This window comes from Ursus americanus, chromosome 7 (genome assembly GCF_024610735.1).
Source record: "Ursus americanus isolate L20-20 chromosome 7, mUrsAme1.1.p, whole genome shotgun sequence".
Taxonomy (NCBI): domain Eukaryota; kingdom Metazoa; phylum Chordata; class Mammalia; order Carnivora; family Ursidae; genus Ursus; species Ursus americanus.
The window spans coordinates 32,806,528-32,829,163 of NC_142133.1; the positions used below are offsets into that span (position 1 = coordinate 32,806,528).

At 41.8% G+C, this 22,636-nt stretch overlaps 1 protein-coding gene and 1 pseudogene across 2 annotated transcripts in view; both read left to right on the plus strand.

Moving 5' to 3' along the window:
* Positions 1-14,781, plus strand: part of MEIS1 (Meis homeobox 1) — a 132,129-nt gene extending 117,348 nt beyond the window's left edge. The window contains exons 10-13 of one of the 2 annotated variants that reach the window (XM_045788126.2): positions 9,462-9,601; positions 10,656-10,745; positions 11,047-11,142; positions 13,251-13,386. In XM_045788126.2, coding sequence (XP_045644082.1) covers positions 9,462-9,601; positions 10,656-10,745; positions 11,047-11,105 — 289 coding nt within the window. In that variant the 3' untranslated portion in view covers positions 11,106-11,142; positions 13,251-13,386. Of the gene's footprint in view, positions 1-9,461; positions 9,602-10,655; positions 10,746-11,046; positions 11,143-13,250 lie in introns of both variants that reach the window. The other variant, XM_045788123.2, reaches the window with a different exon arrangement.
* Positions 14,782-17,663: 2,882 nt separating this feature from the next.
* On the plus strand, positions 17,664-19,016 carry LOC148109663 (uncharacterized; annotated as a pseudogene).
* The last annotated feature ends 3,620 nt before the right edge of the window (positions 19,017-22,636 follow it).

Consider the following 22,636-nt stretch of genomic DNA (forward strand, 5'->3'; position numbering starts at 1 on the left):
GATTTTGAAGTTTATCACAAAGGAGCATGGATTAAAATTTTAGGAACATCAGGCTGCAGAATGTCAGAGCCCGAGTCCGGGATGGGATTTTATGCACCATTTGACAGGTGGGGCTTGGGGCTTTTCAATGGTAGGCTGCTAATGAGAGGCAAGGATGGGGCTGGTTCCTTGTTCAGTACCTCCTCCATTCTACCCTTAAGTATTTATTATTAACAGATTTATTGAGATATAATTCACATACCATGAAATTTACCCATTTAAAGTGTACAATTCAGTGGTTTTTAGTATATTCACCAATATTATGCGACCATCACGATAGACACTTTCAGAACATTTTTACCATCTCAGAAAGAAACCCTGTAGGGGCACCTGGGTGGCTCAGACAGTTAAGCATCTGACTCTTGATTTCAGTTCAGGTCATGATCTCAGTCTTGTGAGATGGAGCCCCCCGCATTAGGCTTCAAGCTCAGCGGGAAGTCCGTCTGAGATTCTCTCCCTCTCCCACTGCCCCTCCCCACCACGCGCTTTCTCTCGCTCTCAAAAAAAAAAATCTGTAATATACATATTATATATAAAGAAACCCTGTACCCTTTAGCTATTGCTCCTCCCGTATGTCCATCCCCCACTGTCGGTCTCTATAGATTTGCCTATTCTGGACATTTCCCATAAACACGGTCATGTGAACATGTGGCCTTTTGGGATTGGCTCAAGCTTTCACTTAGCATATTGTTTTCAAGGTTCATGAATGTAGCAGGTAGCAGTACTATACTCCTCTTTATGGCTGAAGAATGTTCCATTGTCCGGACAGGCCACATTTTGTTTATCCATTCATCAGTTGGGGGGCATTTGAGTCGTGTCCACCTTTTGCAGCTCTAAGTGTTCATGTACGTGTGTTTGTACCATTAGGCATTTTTTGAGAATCCTAATGACAGTATCTTAACAAACCCTTGTTTTTGGTTTTAAATTTGCAAACTCTTTTGATAGACATTGACTCACGTGGTCATCACAGTTCCAGCACCTGAGCACTGCTGTGATCTCAGAGCTGCGAGTGGCAGTTTTCCCACTCAATTCTCACACCCTTCTCCCTAGACGCCGCTCTGACTCTCCCTGTCCTTGGCCAGTGTTTTGACTGTAATAGTGATGAGTGATACTGTTCAAAGAAAAGGATAGCCATTCAAGTGAAACACACAGTCTCCAAATTTCCTCAGTGTGACTTAGACGACCATAAGCATTTTCCAAAGATTTGACAAGTTCCAAGAGGAAGTCATTTTATTAGTTTACTTCCTTCATTTGAAAAATGTTGTCATATACCTCAACGGAGAGATTTTTGCCTTTGAGTGTAATTGGTATAATTGGTTCCATTTGCATTTAAGGCTTATGGATTACATTTTGATATACGTTACTTAGAACTCAGGTTTCAAGCCTTACGAATTAAAACAGAAGTTACAGTGAACCTTCTAAGGGAGAGAGACGGGCCTCCATTCGAGTCAAGCTTCATCGTGCCATTCTGTAGTCTAACTTCTGACCAGGTGAAAGCGGAAATCAAGCTAAATTTTGAGATCTCCTTCCTTGGCACTCCTTGGAGTGGAGACTCCAGGCCTGGGAAGTTTTTGGCTAGTGATGGCTTAGGGAGCTGAGGCAGCTAAAGGAGAGATCCTCCAGAAAGGAAGGGGCTCAGAGACAGTCCAGGGGGCTACTGGGATTCTATGACATCTTACATATGCCAGGGCTGGTCATCATTCTCACACAAGACGGTTGCAATTCAAATCACTCAGGGGATGTTTCACTTGGGAAAAAAGTACATATTTGATCCTTAGGGTGGCCATACACCCCAGCTGCCTGGAATATTCATGGTTTATGCCTGTTGTCCATCAGAATTATTAATAGTGTCCATTTACTCTCAAAAGTGTCCAACTTTAAATGACAAATTGTGTGGTCATCCTATTTATAATGGAAATTGGCAGAACATTAAGATCTGTTTTAAATAAACATATTTATTCTGTAGTGTTTAAGGGATGCCTAGTTAGATGCAATTTTATTTACTTTTTGTGAATATGGGAAAGTTAGAATTTACACGAGAAATGGTTCAGCTTAAACCAAAGAGAGACCTGTCTGTTCTTTGAAGATATTATCATACGTATTTCAGCTTTTTCAATACTGTAGGAGATTTTGTTATCTTACACTGCCCTGTTGCTTGTTCATTGTGCTAATAATCATTTTAATCCCATATCCCTTAAGCAAGCCACTATTTGTCTTTTATTTGTGCAGTTATACAAACTTAAATTTGGTGAATTGTCACATTTAAGTAAATATTGCATAAATACCATTTTATTACATATGCTTTATATCATTGGATACTTAAGATATTTTTAACTGTTGGGCATTTCTTATGCTATTTCTGGCAAGATAGCTCCACAATTTATTCCACTGAGTTTGGAGCCTAGTGCTTTAGTGATCTAGAAAGTCATGGGTAGTAGCAGAAGAAATAGAGATCGGCCATGAAAGGAGCCCCCCTTGCTTTGAATTCAGGTCAGATTAAAGGATTTAGCAAGCTTATTAATTTTTTTAGAATAAAAAATCATTTTATAATTTGCTTTCAAGGAAAACGTCCCATAATATATAATGAAGCGATGAAGTATTTGAAAGTTATTTCAATGCTTAATACATGGGTTTGTTATTACTTTGCATTATAATTTTCAGATAATTAGTGATTTTTTTCACTAGTTGCTTTGAAGAAAATTTTATATGTAATTAACTTTCTCAGTGGTCTTAGACAACTTCAGCTCTTTCTAGAGTAGTTTGACAAATACATCCATCATTGCTAAAGAAGGGGAATCTTCTCAGACTGCTGATTGATGGTCTTACTGTGATTGGAGGAAATTTCAATATTCTGTTTTTAGAATGGATGGAGAGCAGAACGTGTGCTCCCTTCTCCCCCTCCTGTCCACTCCCCTCTCCCACCCTCAGACACACAGATGATGTATTGCAGTCCTGGAACTGTTGGATCCGGAGGAGGTTGAGAAACTGGAAAAAGGTGCCAGAAACATGATTTCATAAGGTTTGACTTGAGATTGAGTCAACTTTCTTGAGTGTCTTAAAATCGTGTTTTATGAAATTTTATTTCACAAAGGAAGGGAGTGTAGAAGGCTTGGACCCTGAAGACTGCCAGTTATGGATCATTAAATTCAATAAGTAAATGTAAATCTGAAATGAAGAAATCCAACAAAAGATTTTGAAGTAGATTTTTGTTTAAAAGAACAGAGAGTTATTTGAGAGATAGCTAGAACTCATTCCCTGCAGGGTTTATTTATAAAACAGGCCTTCAAGTTATTAGGAAATGCTGACTTTAAAAATACAAAATACATAGTATATATAGTTTTGTTTAAATGATTGTGATAAAGTTGAAAGAAATACTAGGAAGGAAATTCATGGAATAGAATAAGAAGAAAAAGGACAGAATTGTGGAGTCCGGCAACTACCTTGTGAAATTCTGTATTTGAAGAATTTTCACAAGTCTTAATTCTATAAAAATATTTATGGAGATTACCTAAATGAATTATATATATTTACTTGCTGTTTATTTTTAATTCATAAAGAATAGTGCATGTAGAAATCACCAGTACTTATTCTGAAGAATGCATGGTATTAATTTTTACTAAGTATGTATGTAGATATTCCTAACTAATGCCTAAATATTAATCAAAGATGACTGTAATTAATACTTTATTTAATGGATAGTATAAATGTAAAAGGCATCTTTGCTAACACACCTTGCTATTTAATGAAATCTTCGGTTTAATATCAAGTTGATAATTTTAGCTCCTTGGGCATAGGAGGGTATCGTAAAATGGTCCTTCTCCATACTTTAATGAGTAGCTACCTTCGTCCTGACTATTCACTAAGCCTCGTTGGCAAGAGACACCGTGAGGATGACTGAGAGTCCTGTCATTGTTTAGAAACAACAGCATTTTGATTTTACGTGGTTCACTGAGTTGGCAGTAGCATGCTGAAGTAACACCGTGGGCTGCCCTTAATCATCAGTAAACAAGTAGGTGGCAAACAGCGAGGAAGAGAATTCATTGAGTAAAGGTGAAAATGCTATTTCTGAGGGGGAGCAAGTCATTTTTCTTTAGCATTGTTAGTATTACTTGTATGAGGAAGACAAAAGGCATGGAGTAGAGGAAAAGGGCAAAGCTATGTGGAAAATGTTGTCTGTGGAACCGGGAAAATGTACCCTGTGTTTGGTTCTAATGGATGCCCGCTGTGAGCTCGCCACCCTTCCTGGTTCTCACGAAGAGGAAAACTAAACTTAGGCATCCAGTTTTGTGGGAAGTAACCAGGGCAAGGAGTGGAGGATAAGCTAAAGGGCAAAGGTCAACTTCAGACCGCTGTGCTACCAGATCTTAATCAGAAAACTATTCAGGTATCCAAAAATGGAGAATGAAAAGAGACAGGTAGAATTAGCAGAATGGAAAAAAAACCAAAAATAAAAACCAACAACCAAACACCCAAAGCTTTAAAGTCTGATGATAAATAAGCATATAGGGGACAAGGAAAAGAAGGAATAAAGGAAAACTTCCTGTATTAATTTAAGCGTAACTCAGGATTCATCTCCCATTCTCCTTGTCTGATTCCTACTTAAAAAACGCAAAAAATTAAATCCAACTTTGAGATGATCCCATGTCTCAGATTTTTGAAGATTTTGCTCCCCTTTCAACCTCCCATTCCCCCTTAGTAGGACTCTAGTCCTAAACAAATAACTGGGTAGAAAGAAATACACCTCTGTTTATGTTGACATGGAACGAAGCTACAAGGCCAATCCATTTTCTTCCCAACCTTGGTAAAACATCTTGTTTTGAGAAAGGGGATAGTTTGGTTATGGGAAGAAATTCTAATCCATGATGCTGTGAAAAAAGGAAAGATAAGAATTCTTTCCCTAATTCAGTCTTTTACCACCTATAAGGTGTCCATTTCTTAAAAAGTACTTCACAAAAGAACATTAGGTTTTCAAAGAAAATGGGGTTTATAAAAACAATATACCTTGATGTTTGGAAAGTAATATGGAAAGGCAACAGGATGTTTCCCCACCTTATACCCAACTAAAAAGTTTACCTTTCTAAATGCCCAATTTATGGCAAATTTGAGCTACATTCTATTAAGGTAAGGTGTGAAACTATTTTAATAAGTAAGAAGAACTGTCCTGTTGTCACATATTTCTGACTGCGTACATCTGAGTTTCAAGTGCTGTAATGTTTGGGCAGCAATTGTAAAAAAAAAAAAAAAGTCTCCTCTGAAAGTACTAAAGATGGTGTATATTTCATGGATATATTTTGTGGTTGTTGGAGAATAGATTTTTTTATTGGACATTCGAATTGGAATTTTATCATTCTCCTTTTCTTTTCTGTTCAAAAAAATTCTTATGTTAAAGTTCTAATATATATTTATGTATTCATACATAAATATAGATATATATTTGAACACACCACACACCACATATGAGCTTAAAATAACTGTTTTACTGATGCTTCTCGAAATGAGTGTTTTAAGAAGGGAATATGTTCATGTAAGTTTACATAAAACCTAAAGGTCTTTTTTTTTTTGGTTCAGTGTTTAGAAAATTCTTGATAATTTAGAATCTTCCACAATGGAAAGTAAAGCATTCTGTCACAAAAGCAGGGAGGATGAGACGCAAGGTCAAAGGGCATTTTAGAAACAAGCAGCTGGACCAGTTTATTTAAACAGATACAGGGATGGGGGAACTGACCTCTGTTTGACTTATAGTGGGAGGAGCAAGAATGTCATTTTATTACTTTGCCCAGAAGGAAAATGTTTTCGTATCTGAATTCACCCCGAAGCCATCTAAACACATGGCTTTGCTGTATGTAGCATAATTCCAAAGAGAGTATATAGAAGACAGTCTAGGATAAAATACACTAAATAGAACCAAATGTTGAGATGGTTTTCAAATTGGAAAGGTGATGTTTTTCAAAATATAAAATCTCTTGCTATTTACTTAGTTATTTTCAGATAAAGATGTCTACCATGACTCTAGATAATATTATCTATGTTTCATGTAAGTATAGGAAGCATAATCCCATAAGATTCGGAGAGTTTACTATGTCCTAAAAGTATCGATAATGTTCATTATATTCAACAATTGTTTTAAATCCGTTTTCAAAAGTGAGAAGCGCTCAGCATACTACTCTTGTGGTCAAACAGTTTGGACAAAGTGATTAGGGGTTCTGAGAGCTTCAGCTTTTTAGATTTTAATTTTATTAAATGCACGGATTCTCACCTTTACGTCTACATATCATCTAGGTTGCTTACATCCTTGTTGTCAATAACAACAAATGGCTATTGCCACCAAAAGGGAAGAAAATAGCACCTGGTACCTGTGGCCCCTTAGCTAAAAGGCTGTGATGAGCTATTCACTCTCTGCACGGGAACCAGAGCAGGTGTGGGGTAACCGCATTAATGATGTTCCCTGAAGACCTTTAGAGGCACACAGGCAAACCTCAGCATACTGAGCAGAGAGTATGGCCCAGGTGGTGAGTGGACTGAAAACCCAAGAAGAAGTCTCATTCTAGAAGGAACTTGTTAAGAATCATGGATGTTTGGGGTGCCTGGGTGGCTCAGTTGCTTAAGCATCTGCCTCATGACTTTGGTTCAGGTCATGATCTCAGGGTGTGAGGTGGAGTCCGCCTTGGACTCCGCGCTGGGCATGGAAACCGCTTAAGAGTCTCTCTCTTCCTCTCCCTCTGCCCCTCCCCTCCGTGCTGGCGCTCCCTCTCTCTCTTTCTCTCTCTCTCAAAAACAAAAACAAAACAAAACAAAACAGGAATCATGATTGTTTAACCTAGGGAGAAGCCTATGGGACATGGTGCATGATGGCTATAGTTTAAATTTTAAATATTTAAATAGTTAAATATTTGAAGGCTATCCTGAAGAAATGAGATTAGAATTGTTTAAATTCCCCCAAGGAGTTGTCCTGGTGAAAGGATTTTAGATCAAGTAATGCAAAGCCTTCTCATAGTTACCTTGTCCGTAGCTTTCCGGTGAGGCGGCAAGTGCTCTCTTAGAAACAATCCAGCAGAGGCTACCTGTCTATGTGGTGGGGATATCACAGAGGTGATTCGTGTCAGTGACCAACCTAGGTGACAGTGAAAGCCCTTTTCAAACCTGAGGTTCAATTTTTCTATGATTCCTTGGGTTTAATAGTCATGACTTCACACTGGAGTTGGTTATTATGAACTGGTCTTTGGAAATCCGAATATATGAGTGTGAAGAAAGCAAGTTTGGAATACAGATAAGTCACTGAACCTTCTGATGCGCAGCCTCATCTTTGTCCATATGCGCAAACAGTACAGTCGTCAAAATTCCCAGTCTAGAAAATGTTCAATCATGCTTATTCCCAGACTCAACAGCAGGGTTGTTGCCAGTGGTGACTGGCTCAAAACCAGCTCATTCTTAGATATCTGTTTGGTTCAGAATATTCTAGATGGGCGGTACAGCAGCGGCCACGCTCTTGACAGGGTGTTGGGAGAAGGGGTGGTCACTACCATTTGCCAGCTGTGTGTCATTCAGCAAGTTATTAACATCTCTTGGGTAACACGTGACCTCAAATAAGTCACTTAATTTCTCTGAGCCTTGGCTTCTCATTTGTTAAAAAGTGTTCTTCCTATTTTTAGAGGAATAGTATAAATCATATCTGCAAAATAATGTTTTTAAAAGGACTTTTAAAAAACGTTATCAGTGTTCCTTTCCTCTAAAAGCCTGCAGATTATGAACAGTACCATAGATAAAGAGCTGTTTTTTTGCTCTTTTACCTATGTTAGTTACTATGAAAATTACTTTTGGTATATGCGGAATATTAATATTAAATAATTTTCTAATTGGTCATGCAGTGAAGGCAGCTAATGAAAAAGCAGATTTTTTTTTCATTTTAATTGGTTATTTCACATGGTGTTTGTGCTACACCTGTGCTTATAATGAGAATGGAGAATTAATCTAACCTTCTGCTCACATGATTCCAATTTTCATGGTTTATACAAGATAATGATAACCTGATTTGCAACACAATTTGTTGTAGATCTGTGTTTTAAATATTTTTATTAGCCAGTTCAGGGACTTCATATACAAGAGCTGATATAATATATAATAAGAGTTATAAGATAAGAGTTAGCACTGATGGTGCCCTTTTAGTTAGAGTCCAGTTTTGTTACTGACTTTAATTACTTTTCGGATAATAAAAGAATATAAGGATATAGGATATTGAGAATCTTAAAATGTCACGAAGCATGTATTTTTATTTTAAAAACCTGTCCCTTTCTGTTTAGTGGTTTGTTTTTTTAGGAACTATTTTCCTTCCTGAGTGGACAGACGTACAAACTAGAATTCGTATTGGACTGTGGACCCTTTAATCATTATTAAACTTTTCATTGTATTTTTTTATGTGCTGCTCGTGTTCCATCTATTCAAATCTGAGCTGATAACGAAAAGCACTTTATTTACTTTTTCAGAATCTAATATGTCCCACTTATTTTCTGTATTTGATGTGTAATTCTTAGCATTACGCAATACAAATGGATCTTAAGAGTTAGAAATTTCACAAGCTTCATTTTGTAGGGCTTGTACTAACCACTTAAAAAAAATCGGTGGCTAGCCACTTTTTGAGAGGCTGCAAATATTGTAAAAAAAATAAGCCTTATTAAGACACTTAAATAACTTAATTAGATGTTTTTATAAATTTTCAGGACTAGCTGGAGAAAGCAATATTATAAGTTCAATTACTGTATAGCTGTGACCTCGCCTTGACCTTAGACTTTGCATAAAGAGCCAAAAAAAAAAAAAAAAAAGCCACCCCAAGAAATCTCTACAAGGAATGCGTTTCTCTGAAGTCCCCAGCAGTGTGAGTTAGTGGTGATAAACTCCAGACATTCTCTCATTTGATGGTGTGCTGCCATCCCAGTTCATTATCTTAATAGTGGGCATTAAAATAGAATTAGGTTTGCAAGAGGTAGGGAAGGTTTTGATAAAAACCGTAAAAAAGAAGTCAGAGAACGTAAGATTGAAATGTCACTAATTAGGAGAGGTAACAGATGCCCTTATGAACATCTTGCTCTCTACGCCAAATTTCCCCCCTTGCAATTGAAAAGAGTGGTGGCTTGTATTGTTTCCTGAAAACTCTGCTAATTCCCCCATGAAAAGATGAAATGGAAGTGTCCAACTGCGGTAAAACAGGCAAACATGAATCAACTCAGAAACCCCAAGCCTGTGTACTCAAAGGTCACTGGGGGTTGCAGGTTGTGGGGCACGTGAAGCCGAGCACAGAGTGGTGCAGAGAACCACTTTGCCAAGATCTAGCTTTGCTCTCACTGTGCTTCGTCTTCTCCTCTTCCTCCACCCCCACCCCCACATTTTTGTTCAAGGAATAATGATTTGCTCTACTTTCTTGGTTACAGGTTTATTAATGCCCGGAGAAGAATAGTGCAGCCCATGATAGACCAGTCCAACCGAGCAGGCAAGTCCCCCATAGTGACTGTATTCAAGTCACGCAAGCGAAAAGCATCCTCAAGCCATTCACCGGGAGGTCCGCTACCTGGTAAATAAACTGGGAGTGAGTGCTAGGAGCGCCTGGCAATTAAAATTAAACCAGTTTAGTTTCATAACAACACTAATCAATTTAACATCATTATACAACATTTGGAGAAGATGGGGGGGAAAAAGCCAACGGAGAAAAGTAACTTAAATCATATGCTCAGTTACAATATTCTCTGTACACATTCAATATATTAATGTTATTTTTTTTTTCTGAGTTTGCCTTCCCAGCTCTTTCTGCTACTATGACCACTCCCTGGTGCATGGCTTGGTGTGGAATTGCTGTAAACTTTATTACCTGTCAAAAGGGCAAAGGGGTCAGGATCGCTTGTGGGACTCAGTAAAGTTCAAAGACATTCAATGAGGTAGAGCTTTTGTGTGCTTTAATAACCCAAGGCAGCTCACTTCTGAAGCAGCTTTTCATGTACAGTTAAAACATGGGATTCAGTAGTGGTATAAATACACAGTTCTCTTTTCTCAGGACTTCTCTTGTTAATATCTATCTTCTGGGGTTCGACTTTTTAATTTTTTTTAAATAACAGCTTTTTTTGTTGCTGTTTTTTAAATGTGTGCTTAAAAGGGCAAGACTTCTGTGGGATCCTGGCTAAAAATCCAATGAGCATCTTTCTAGGGTTTGTTTTTGTGTTGTAAAATGCCAGTAGGATCGACAACAGTGTTTACTAGGGGTGATGTAGGTCTCTACTCTCTTTATGAAATATGCTCTCATCTCCTAGGGAGCGCTATGAAAAACCGATGGTAAGCATCACAGTTAGTCTGAGTCCTGTAATTTTTTTCCCCCATCGGCACCGCATTATGTGATCACTCGACAAAAACCCAAATATAAAGTGTCTATATCTTAGCTGTTCCTTCAACACAGTGTTTCAAAACTCAGTCACAGAGGTGTCTGAGAGCTGATCTGAGAGAAATTTAACCACGAATGTTTGAAAACTATCCCTGCCCAGTATGTTGTGTCTGTCTCGTCTCCTTCTGGCTCTCTCTGGCTCTCTCTTTCTCTTTCGGAGACTGGTATTAAGAACCTGTGTTCTGCACTTTTGTAGTAAGCCAAGGAACACCTTATAACCCCGACGGACAGCCAATGGGAGGTTTTGTAATGGACGGTCAGCAACACATGGGAATCAGGGCACCAGGTAAGACTTTGTTTTTGCGATGGCTTCTCATTTTTACCTACGAGAGTGTCACCCCTCATCGGCACAGGTAAACCCACCTCATCCTTTGCTGTTATCTCCAGCTGCCTGCCTTGCCTGCCACATCTGCGCATCTAAGATACTGCAGAGGGGAAGCCAGGATCTTTACGCGCTGAAGATCTCACTGTTTTTCAACCCTCTGGAACCTGTTTTTTTTTTTTTTTTTTTTTAAAGGGTCTTTTGGCACTATCTGTTGACTTTGCTCATTTTCTGGCCTCTTCTTGGATTTTTATCTCCCTTCTAGGACCTATGAGTGGAATGGGCATGAATATGGGCATGGAGGGGCAGTGGCACTACATGTAACCTTCATCTAGTTAACCAATCGCAAAGCAAGGGGGAAGTAAGTACAAACGGGGTCTTTGTTTTCACTTTGTCCTAGGAATATTTTTCCTCTTGCATTTTCTTATGTTCTCCTTGCCCATAGCTTCATGCTTGTTCATTCCTTTCCATGAAACTCCTGGTTTCTTGCTTCCTTCATTTTCTCCTTGGTCGTGATCAAGCTTCTAAGCTTATAAATACTGTGTATGATGTACATTTATCCTGTGTGTTGCTATTATACAGTACTGACCACATGACAAAACAAGAAACAGTCAGGAGGTGGGGGAGTGGGTTGTCATAGCAACAGACTGATTTGCAAAATGTAAGCAGTCTGCAGCAGTGCAAGGAGAGGAAAGAGCATGTCCCCAAAGTGTCATAAATCTGTCTAACCGCAGTTGATGCATGAGTTACATTTCTACACTAACCTGCAAGACACCGAAAAGCCAAACAGAGACTTCTTTTAGGTAAAATAAACACTAGCTTTACTTAGGGTAAGTAAAGGCATATTTTGAGCTTCAGTCAACTAAACTTTGATTTTTTTTCGTAGTTTATTCCTTTGTCTGTCCATCATAATGGGATTACGTGTGGCAATGGAAAAAGGGAGAATACAAAATAGAGGTGTGCACAGCAGGCTGCAGGGCTTAGCCCAGGCTAATTGACTATATCCAAATTAAGTATGCCATCACTTGCAGTGTGACAAATGGATTTGACTTATTCAGTATACAAAAATAGAGATCATTAATGCAATCTTCAGTGGCAGGCCTAGTGAAGTGGGCCTAGGAAAACTGTCCCAGATTCTTGCTCTTGCATTTTCTCTCCTAAAAAGACACTCTAGCAATTCGTGTTCAAACAAGTAAAACTGTTTTGAACACCAAAGCTCTTGTTCACTTCCTAAATTACCCCTAATAGCATTGCTCGTGCTTTGTTTCTGAAATTAAAAGCAGTTACGTCGGAGTCTTGGTTGTGTCTCTGATTATATTAACACACTATTTAAAATCGCTTCGGAGGCCAAGGGTAATTCGTACTGGTCGTCTTCTCTGGGTGCGAGTCAAATATAAGTTTAACAATTAGCTCTTGAAAACATTCCATTGAGCTTGGGAATGCAACAGTCTTATTACCTCATCATGGAATTCTCTGGCTTAGTTAATTTAAATATTGTTTCTTAGTTTCTGGGTCAATTAAATTTAAATGATGTATTTTATGCTTCGTGACCAATTAAATTAATAGGTTATTACAAAAAATATTATCATCTTTTTTGATTAAAGAGCTGTGGGTACAGTATATTTTATAAGCAATTTTCATTAGTTCAAAAATGTTCCTTTAGGCTAGATTAAGCAGCCATTCATTGCTAGAGCCTGGAGACCTTATTCGAAGGTGTTCATCGTATTCACAGTGCACTATTACTTAGAACTAAAGCCAATTGAACCTACTTAGCAATAGCGTTATGCCTTTCACCCTTGATGATTATGGAGCTTATAGCTCTCAGAAACAATACACCTGTCAGTTTCCATCAACTATAGCAATCCATGCAGAAGACAAGAGGCCCCTCAAAGCAGGAGGGGTATTGTTTTAGGTCCAATTTTTCTTATTGTTCTCAAAATCATTGTAAGGTGGACAGGGTTTTGTGAAGGCTTTCTTTCCCCCAGCTCTAAGAAACCACGAGGAAGGAATTCATTGATGATTGTTATTGTTTATTATTATGGTTGTTGTTTGAAGTACGGGTTTTGCTACGTAATGAGCCTTAGTAAGCCTCTCTGGTTCGGATTCATGGGAGATGTTTCCTGACCAGCTCAGTGTACTCCTGTACTCTTGGTAGAGAATGTTTCAGGGAACAAAAGTGCTTCTTCAGATCAGACCTCAAATAACAGTTTTATTTTTTTCGAATAAATAAGACCTCAGTAGGCGGACCTGATAACAGTGGCAGTGAAAGGAAAATAGATGCAAAATGTGAGTTTCCAGCATGACATTTCTCATGTTATTTCCTTCTGTATGAATCGAAAGAATTCAGAGCTATGTTCCCTTAATCACAATCAATGTTCCCTGGCTTTCATAGGATTGCCACCGCCAGAGCCACGCTACTTGCTTTGTCATAATATTTTCTTTTTGTTTCTTTCTTTTGAATTTCTACAGGGCTGCAAAGTATGCCAGGGGAGTATGTAGCTCGGGGTGGTCCAATGGGTGTGAGTATGGGACAGCCAAGTTATACCCAACCCCAGATGCCCCCCCATCCTGCTCAGCTGCGTCATGGGCCCCCCATGCATACGTACATTCCTGGACACCCTCACCACCCAACAGTGATGATGCATGGAGGACCGCCCCACCCTGGAATGCCAATGTCAGCATCAAGCCCCACGGTTCTTAATACAGGAGACCCAACAATGAGTGGACAAGTCATGGACATTCATGCTCAGTAGCTTAAGGGAATATGCATTGTCTGCAATGGTGACTGATTTCAAATCATGTTTTTTCTGCAATGACGGTGGAGTTCCATTCTTGGCGTCTACTTTGGACCAAGGAGCATCCCTAATTCTTCATAGGGACTCTTAAAAAGCAGGAAATACCAACCGAAGTCAATTTGGGGGACATGCTAAATAACTATATAAGACATTAAGAGAACAAAGAGTGAAATATTGTAAATGCTATTATACTGTTATCCATATTACGTTGTTTCTTATAGATTTTTTAAAAAAAATGTGAAATTTTTCCACACTATGTGTGTTGTTTCCATAGCTCTTCACTTCCTCCAGAAGCCTCCTTACATTAAAAAGCCTTACAGTTATCCTGCAAGGGACAGGAAGGTCTGATTTGCAGGATTTTTAGAGCATTAAAATAACTATCAGGCAGAAGAATCTTTCTTCTCGCCTAGGATTTCAGCCATGCGCGCTCTCTCTCTCTTTCTCTCTTTCTCTCTCTTTCTCTCTTTTCCTCTCTCTCCCTCTCTCTAGCCTGGGGCTTGAATTTGCATGTCTAATTCATTTACTCACCATATTTGAATTGGCCTGAACAGATGTAAATCGGGAAGGATGGGAAAAACTGCAGTCATCAACAATGATTAATCAGCTGTTGCAGGCAGTGTCTTAAGGAGACTGGTAGGAGGAGGCATGGAAACCAAAAGGCCGTGTGTTTAGAAGCCTAATTGTCACATCAAGCATCATTGTCCCCATGCAACAACCACCACCTTATACATCACTTCCTGTTTTATGCAGCTCAAAAACATAGACTGAAGATTTATTTTTAATATGTTGACTTTATTTCTGAGCAAAGCATCGGTCATGTGTGTATTTTTCCATAGTCCCACCTTGGAGCATTTATGTAGACATTGTAAATAAATTTTGTGCAAAAAGGACTGGAAAAATGAACTGTATTATTGCAATTTTTTTTGTAAAAGTAGCAGTTTGGTATGAGTTGGCATGCATACAAGATTTACTAAGTGGGATAAGCTAATTATACTTTTTGTTGTGGATAAACAAATGCTTGTTGATAGCCTTTTTCTATCAAGAAACCAAGGAGCTAATTATTAATAACAATCATTGCACACTGAGTCTTAGCGTTTCTGACGGAAACAGTTTGGATTGTATAATAACGCCAAGCCCAGTTGTAGTAACGTTTGAGTGCAGTAATGAAATCTGAATCTAAAATAAAAACAAGATTATTTTTGTCATGCTGACTCCACTGCTTGAAAAATTTGTTTACTGCCCCCCCAAATTTTTAAGGATTAATGCAGTAAATAGGAAAATTAATTTTAGCTCCCTCAGACACATTCGTACTTGAAAATTTTAACCACAAAGTAAATTATTTGATAATAGTCCCTGATTTCTTTAAGCTGACTTAATGAACTCCTAATATCAGCAAATTTAAGGCCCGAGGGCACTAAACTAACTGTAGACTCAGATTGCATCCAACAGAATTACTCACCTAATATCAGTGAAATTATTCTTGCACATAATGGCAAACCTAAATACCGAGGTAAGTCTTTTACTAAGAATGTTACCTAGGATGAGCGGTAGCCGTTTATTAGGAAATTAACTATGTGATTTGAAGAGACCAGACTTCAAAATCTAATTTTTATAAATATGCTCTATGTTCTCATTGGATAAAACTGGTTATTAACCAATTTTCCAGAACAGCTGTACAGAATTTCTGCATGGCAGCCAGCTAAATGGTACAAAATAACATGTTTAAGCTGGAATAGCTTATAATTTTATTTAAATAAAATTGCTGCTATAAAAAGTGCTTCCCAAAGCTAAGGGAAATATACAAATATTTTAATTACGGCAAATTCTCCTTTTAAAAAAATCATCCTTTTAGGAGTGATTGCTTTGTAAACAAAGGATGGGTCAGAGGAGAGCGCCTTAAACTCAAGCCTGACTTTCAGGCCCATGTCACCCTATAAACCCGCCCTGAACAATTCTATTTTCTATTTGAAAAGAGAAACCAGCTGTGGGCTGGGTTTACTAGGTGACGTTGATTGACTGACTCACCTGCTGGAGCGCCGCGCGCATTCTCACCTTTTGTTTATTGGGCCTTGTTTCTAAACACGTGGATGCGCAGACCGAGCGAAGCTCGACCCTCAGCCGCCTCCGCGCGGCAGCGCCCTCCGCCCCACCCCGCCCCCACCCCATATATGGGATTGTTTAAATTTCAGATTTGGAGCCAGTGGCAATTCTTTGGCGACATAAATAGTCCTTATTAGTGAAATAATTCTCTTTTGGTCGCTGGTTACGAGCAGTTAACAACCATTTATTTACTTAAAAAATTAATAATAAACTTTATAAACTACCCATCCATTTGCCCCTCCTCCCCAGTACATGCCTGGGTGAGTAGGTTATTTTCAGCCTTTATTCTTGACGATGCTCTTGCCGGTTGGGGGAGGGAAAGAAAGGGGAGGAGACAGGGAGAGAGAGAGAGAGAGAGATGGGAAGGAGGGGGGAGAGGCAGGCACCGGGAGGAGGGGTAGGGCACAAGTAAAGAGAAATCAGGAAATATGGAGACTATGAAGATTCAAGATCATTAATGTCCAATGAATTAGAAAAAATAAAACAAACTGTGCTCTTTCCCAGTGTTCCCTGCTCCGCGTGGCGGTTTTGTGAGGGCCTTGCTCTCCTCAGATCCTTTCTCCCCTTGCCTGGACACCCCCACTCCCCCTTAATGCGATTTTAGCTTTTCCTCTTGTAAATTTCAGAGCCAGCTTGGAGGTTATTGAGGACACTTATCTGAAAGAAAGAAATAATAGAGGTGCTGAGGGTGTTTTTAATGTTTCTTAAAAGGCAAAAACAAAACGCCCTCTTCTAAACAAGGGCACACAATTGTACCTGCTTTTTATTTTTATGGGGGGGGGGCTGGTTGAATGAGACTTTTTAGCATGATTTAAATATTTTTTTAAATTAAAAATATTTTACCCTATCATATTTAATCAGCTGTAATTATAACACATTCAAAATGAATAATATGCCTTGACAGTATTTTTATTGTTATTGTTCATTGCATGATGTTCGACTGCTTTAGAAGCACAGGAAAGAGAAGTAAACGCGCTACAAATGGGGAATTACCCTCGTTTAGCATTAAAATTCATTTAGATAAAATTGCCACAAACATTTAAATGGGAAGATTAGTTCCCCCTCACGCCTTATTGCACTCGCTCAATGGTTCCGTTAAGAACATTTTACACGTTGGAAATTCCGTCTTCTCAGACGGCTTGCTGTTTCCTAGTTACCCACATTCAAAGCAAAGGCAGCAGCAAAGGCAGCCGCAGCAGCAGCAGCAGCAGGAAAAAAAAAAAAGTTTTGGCAACTGGTCTGCAATTCATCCGCTGCTGGCCCCAGCCTCCCCTCCGCCCACGGCAGCCCGCCCCCCACCCATCACCTTTCTCCACCCCACCTCTTATCTCTGCATTAAGTAATTTGCTGAGTCCTGTCCTTCAGGAAACAAGTTGCTTAGTTGTATAGTATTTGAGTATAATGTTAAAATACAAAGAAGCCAGTTTGTCCCTCTCCCGGTCTCCCCTCTCTCTCTTCTGCTCTGAGTTGAGGGTTTAGTTTGAAAGTGCTGAGTTTCTTACATCCCCTCTTCTGAGGCCACAAGGCACGTTTTTTTGGCTTTCTTTTCTGCCAGGACATTTCCAGGAAATTCACCACTGTTTTTTGCGTGTATCAGAACGTGTGAAAGAATTAGTTTGAAAAGTCTTTGCAACGTCTAGTTTCTCCCTCTCCTTTTCTTTTCTCTCTCCGCCCTCCCCCCGCCCCCCCGCTTTCCGCCCTCCCTCCTTCCTTCCTCCCTCTCCCCCTCCCTCCTTTCGCAGAGCCGCAGGAAAAGAAGAATGTCGGCTTCGACTGCCATCTTTTGGGGATTTGGAAAAACGACTCGGTAGGAAACGGGAGGCGGAGGCGCGGGGGGTGGGGGGGAAACCCCCTTATTATCCTGTGTCGGAACTGGCTCCCTTAATCTGATGCTTAAATATTTGATGTGGAAAAATTACCCATAAAATTAGTTACTAACAATTTCAAATTGAAATCACTTATCGAATTATAAACGCATTAAAGCTGTATGGATGGTATTAGGAGTTCCTCGGGAGGCAGCGGGTGTCTTCTCACAGTGCGCCCGGCCGGCGAGTTTCGCCCCGGGGAGAGGCACCCCCGCGGAGCCCGGGGAGGCAGGCGCGGCGCTCGGGCGCCGGGTCCGGGACTGGGGGACCTAGCGCGCGGCCTGGCCGGGGCTGAGGCTCCGGCTCGCTGGGCTGGCGGGGGGCGGGGTGGAGGGAGGGGAAGGAGCCGCGGTGGGAGGCTCCGACCCGCGGGCAGAGGCGCCTACCAGGAAACTTCGTAGTCAGGTCGAAAGCTTCTGAAAAGGAAAAACGCAAGCCCTACCCGCCCCCTCCCGCCCGCGTCTCCCACGCGGCACGCAGATTTTGCGCTCGGGGTGGGTTGCTGTGTGCAGCGCCCCCCCCCACTTCCCGAAGTCGGCCGCCCAGGGCGGGAGGCGAGATGCCGGTGGCCCGCGTCTGGGCCAACCTCCGCGCGGGAGAGGAACTCCCGCGGGCCGCCGCGGCAGCTGCGAGGAGTCCAGACCAGGACGCCGCTGCCCCCTGCGTCCTACCGTGCACAGCGTCCTGGCCTGGACACTGTGCCTGAAAGGACAGGTCTATGCTTTGAGCCCAAGGCACATTGAGGGGCGGCTCCGGCATCTCCAGTAGCTTCCTATCTCTCCCCACCGCAAGAGGAAAGTCAAGTGTAAGGGGACTGCCGACTTTGTCTCTGGAGACAAGGCGGCCCCGGGTCTGCGCAGAAGGTTGTGGAAAGGCACCTCCTGGGGCACTCTGGGCCCCCTTCCCTCAGAACAGCTCGGGTGTGCTTTGTGGTGGACTAGAGGCTTCTTGATGGATTCTATTCCCGAGTCCCACCGCGGCGCGGGGAGCGCGACTCCGAGAGCTTGGGGGCTCGGAGGGTACTTGGAACCCGGGCAGCGCCCGCCAGGCGGGTCGCGAGTGCCAGGGTCGGGGGCCGCAGAAGGGGGATCGTGGGCAGCACCCCTACGCCTTAGGCGGGAGCTTCTCGGGAACGCTTTAAAGCCTTTGCAAACTTTCCCTTGCCTTTTAGGATCCCAGCAGGCCCTTGGCCCATGTGAACGCAGTAAAAACATGACTTGATTCAAGCTTCCAGGTGGGCGGTTGGACGCCGGGTGGAGCGGCGTGGAATTGGTGGTGTGCCCCGCCTGGCCCGGCATTTCTCCCTCGTTTCATCCTCCTCTTCCGTGCCATCCCGCACCCCCTTGACTGTTAGGCGGTCCGTAGCACTCAGAGTGGCCAGGTGCGGTCTACACGACGTTGGGAATCCCAGAGCCAGGGAAAAGAGCAGTGAGGGAGAGAGAGCAGGGGATCGCCCCTTAAGGGAGACGGCTGATGACGGGGAGCGGGGGGGGGGTCACTTTTTGGCCCAATCTGCCCGCCAACGTGTCTGTAACATTCTCTCCCAAGGCGGAGCTGAAAGGAAAAACAAACAACATATTGAGCAATCAGTTCGCCAACATCTGAATTTTTAAGAGCTTATGCCCTAAAAACGGGTACCCGGGGGTCTTGGCGGGGAGATGAAGGACGTTTAGGGTCTCGGTTTTCGCGGGCCGCGCCCCGGGGTCGCCCCTCCGCGCGGTGCCCCCTGCCAGCCAGGCGCTCTCAGCCCACTGCGGGGAAAGCCAGGCGGTGAAGCCCTGGAGAAAAGGGATTTAGTTTTAAGCCAGCCTCCCATCGATCGGGTCGGTAATTCCTACCCCTGCCCACTCGCAGACACACTCACCTCTACCCTAAAGCATTAAGTTCATTACGCGAGCAATGATCTTAATCTCCAGGCGGAAAACGAGTCCCGGGACCTCGACGATTCGGGAAGCAGTGAATAAAGTCACCTGTTCACGCAGCCGCCTAGCCGGCTCCTGCGGGCGGGGGCCTCGAATGGCAAGGCGCGCTGCGCAGAGGTCCCTCGCTCGGCGCCCGGGCGTGCCTGGCAGGGGTCAGGAACCCTGTGTCTGCTTTCTTCGGGTTGGCGACCTTCTCGCAGGGTGGGATTGCGCCCGCTCGCTTTCCTCCTCCCCTCCCTTGTGCTTTTCATCTTGGGCCCCCCTCACACCTCTGCCCTCTCTTCCCCCTCTCTTCCCCCTCCCTCCCCCCAAAGTGGCGAGCTCCCCTTCTCCACGGGAGGTCCCCAGGCTCTCGCCTCCCACCCCACCACTGCTCCCCGCTGCCTCAGGTCTTCGAACTGCAGTCTGGGTAACCTGTCGCCTTTTCGCGCTCGCCCGCCCGCTTCACCCAACAACCTGGACATGGGTGGGTGGGGATCGCTCAGCGAGGCCCTCTTGAAGCCACTTGCTGAGGGTACCCTGGGGCTTTAAACAGCCAGATACCTCGATCTAGGGGGCTCCCTGCGCCCCTTGGTAATTCCATCTCAAACCCAGCAAAGCTGCAGAAACCCCTCGCAGACGCCTGATGCCCACCGAACCCCCCACCCTCCCCCCACAACCTTTGGCTTCGAGCAGCGTCTGGCACGGCGGGGAGATGGAGGCGAGCCACGCGCCCCGTCCTTACTGGCCGACCCACGAGGCGCCAGCTTGTTCTGGGGACTCAGTTTCCACTGGACATCCGTGAAAGCGGGGAAAACATAATGCAATGGCTGTGTGAACCCACGTTCCTGCACCCCTTACCCCACCCCAGTCTAATTTTCAAGAGGTGCATTTTCAGGTAGTCCTAAACTGTGAACAGCGAGCTTTGTGTGTTATCTAATGGGGGTGGGGATGGAAGAGAAGGAGACTCCCACCGCCCGCTCCAGTCTTTAATGTCTGAAATAACGAAATGCCTGTGTGGCAGCTGCTGCTGGAGCCAAAACTAACTCTTTGGAAGACGGAAAAGAGTGAAAGGCAAAGAAAGACTGTTCATTTTTTTTCCTTTGGTGCCGTTTGGGATGTCATCTGTTTCCTTGGCGACTGTGTTCAGCCCCCGGAGCCCCTGGGCTCCTGGATTGTTAGGGGGGAAAAGCATGCTATTTCTGCACCGTCATTTATCACTGTCACCGCATAATGATTCCCCTTGCAGCCCCTTATTGATGTTTGTAATTGCATTATCTCATAAAGGAGGATGATCAATGAAACCGAGCCGTGCATTCTGGGGTCAGAGGAAGCCAAAGTACTGTTTGTCCCCTTTAATACAACAAGTACTCATTATCTTTAGGTCTGAATTCAAAAACTGATCTGATCTGGGGCTGACCCTGTCGGACATCCCAACACTTTTTAAAACGCGGTTTGTGTAACCTTTTGCTTAAATGCTAAATCAAGTACCTGTCTTGCATTTCAACGAAACAAGATGCTAAAACTGAATGGGAAAAGCGTTTCTTCCTTTTTCTTCCTTTCTTTTTTTTTCCGGGAGGGGTGCGATCGTCTGTAGCCTCCCGCGATTTTACACTGCAACTGCTTAGTGATATAATGTAGAAAAAGCAGCACCCAACATCAAGGGACCCAAGTTATCCAAAGAATGAAAAAAATTGGGGATGAGTGGGTAAAAGGTATCTGGGAGCATTTAACAAGGTCGGTACTAAAAGATCAGAATAAAACCACATCCGGTTTAATTAATAAGAGCTATAAACTGAGATAATTCCCCATGATTCTGCCCTTGCTTCTCCCTTTTACAGAGTCATATCTCTTTGGTTTAGATAAATGACTTTTGTGCCTATTTGATTCTCAAAACAACAATAACTAAATCAGTTGCACATTCTGTATCTAAAACCGTCTACAAACTCCAGCAAATAAAAAGAAGTTCATTTGTCTATTAAGGGAAGTATTTAGTTGAGCAGAAATGTCCCAGTAACATTGAGTGGAGCTCATGTAATCCCATGAAAATCAAGTCATCTTGTTGCATTGAAGTAAATGAAAAAATACAAAGGAGGAAAGGTCCAAGTGTAATTTTAAACTAAATGCATTATTGGACCGTCACAGTGAAAACGTGATTGTGTGGCTGGGAGGGAGTGGACATCAACTTAGCTCACATTTAACCTTAAGGTTTTAGACAGGAAACAAGTATCCCAGGTTTGGTTATCATTTTAATTTGTGGAAAGAGGAGAAATGGAGATAATTCTAGTTCATCACTTCAGTAAATTAGGGTGAATAACTCCTTCAAACACAAAGTAAGCAAAGAGCTTATTTTAAACATTGCAAGGCGGTATTACCAAAGAGAAAAGTTCCCAATTTTCTGAAGATGAATTCTCCTTATGTTAATGACTACCCCCCCCCCAAAAAAAAGAAGGAAAAGAAAAAAGAAAGAAGGAAAGACTGAGCCCATGTGTTTATTTAAAAAGTTCTAGAAGTAATTTTAAAATCAACAATATAAATCAACATTTAGAAAAAAAAGACTTAAATGAAAAGCCTTCACCATATGAGAAGATGAGTAATTAATAAAATAGGGTGTGTTCCTATAATTTGACTCCTTGACCTAAAACCTTAAATCGAATGATGACAATAACAAAAGGCTGAAATACTCCCATATGGAAAAATAACTTTAATGATAAAGCAAAGAGAAGTTTCAATTGTGTCAAACTATCACTCTTTCTCTAGAAGGCAGGTTCTTCTAAAAAGTATTTTCCAGGAATTCTGTCAAATCACTTTGAAGTAATATATGTTTTGTATTATTTAAATATTCTGGCACTTTCGTTCTTTGAAAGTGCTCAAAGTGAAATGGATATGCAGCCGTGCATATATTTAATATAAATGGTATCTTGTCGTTAACATAAAATATTAAAGGGAAAATAAAACTTTGGGCTTTGTCAGTTGAGATAGAATTTTTTAGCATAATACTCTTTTTCAGAACACACACATGAAACCCCTTGATTTTAACCAATCAACACAAGTCTTTCTCTTATTTGGTTGGGGATCTGGCGTCGTGTACGTTTTCTATTTTTAATATTTAGTGTTATAGCCCACAGTTAAAATAATGAAAAATTAGTCTCGTTTCAGAAATTATTTATTTATGGAACGAACATGATTAAAAC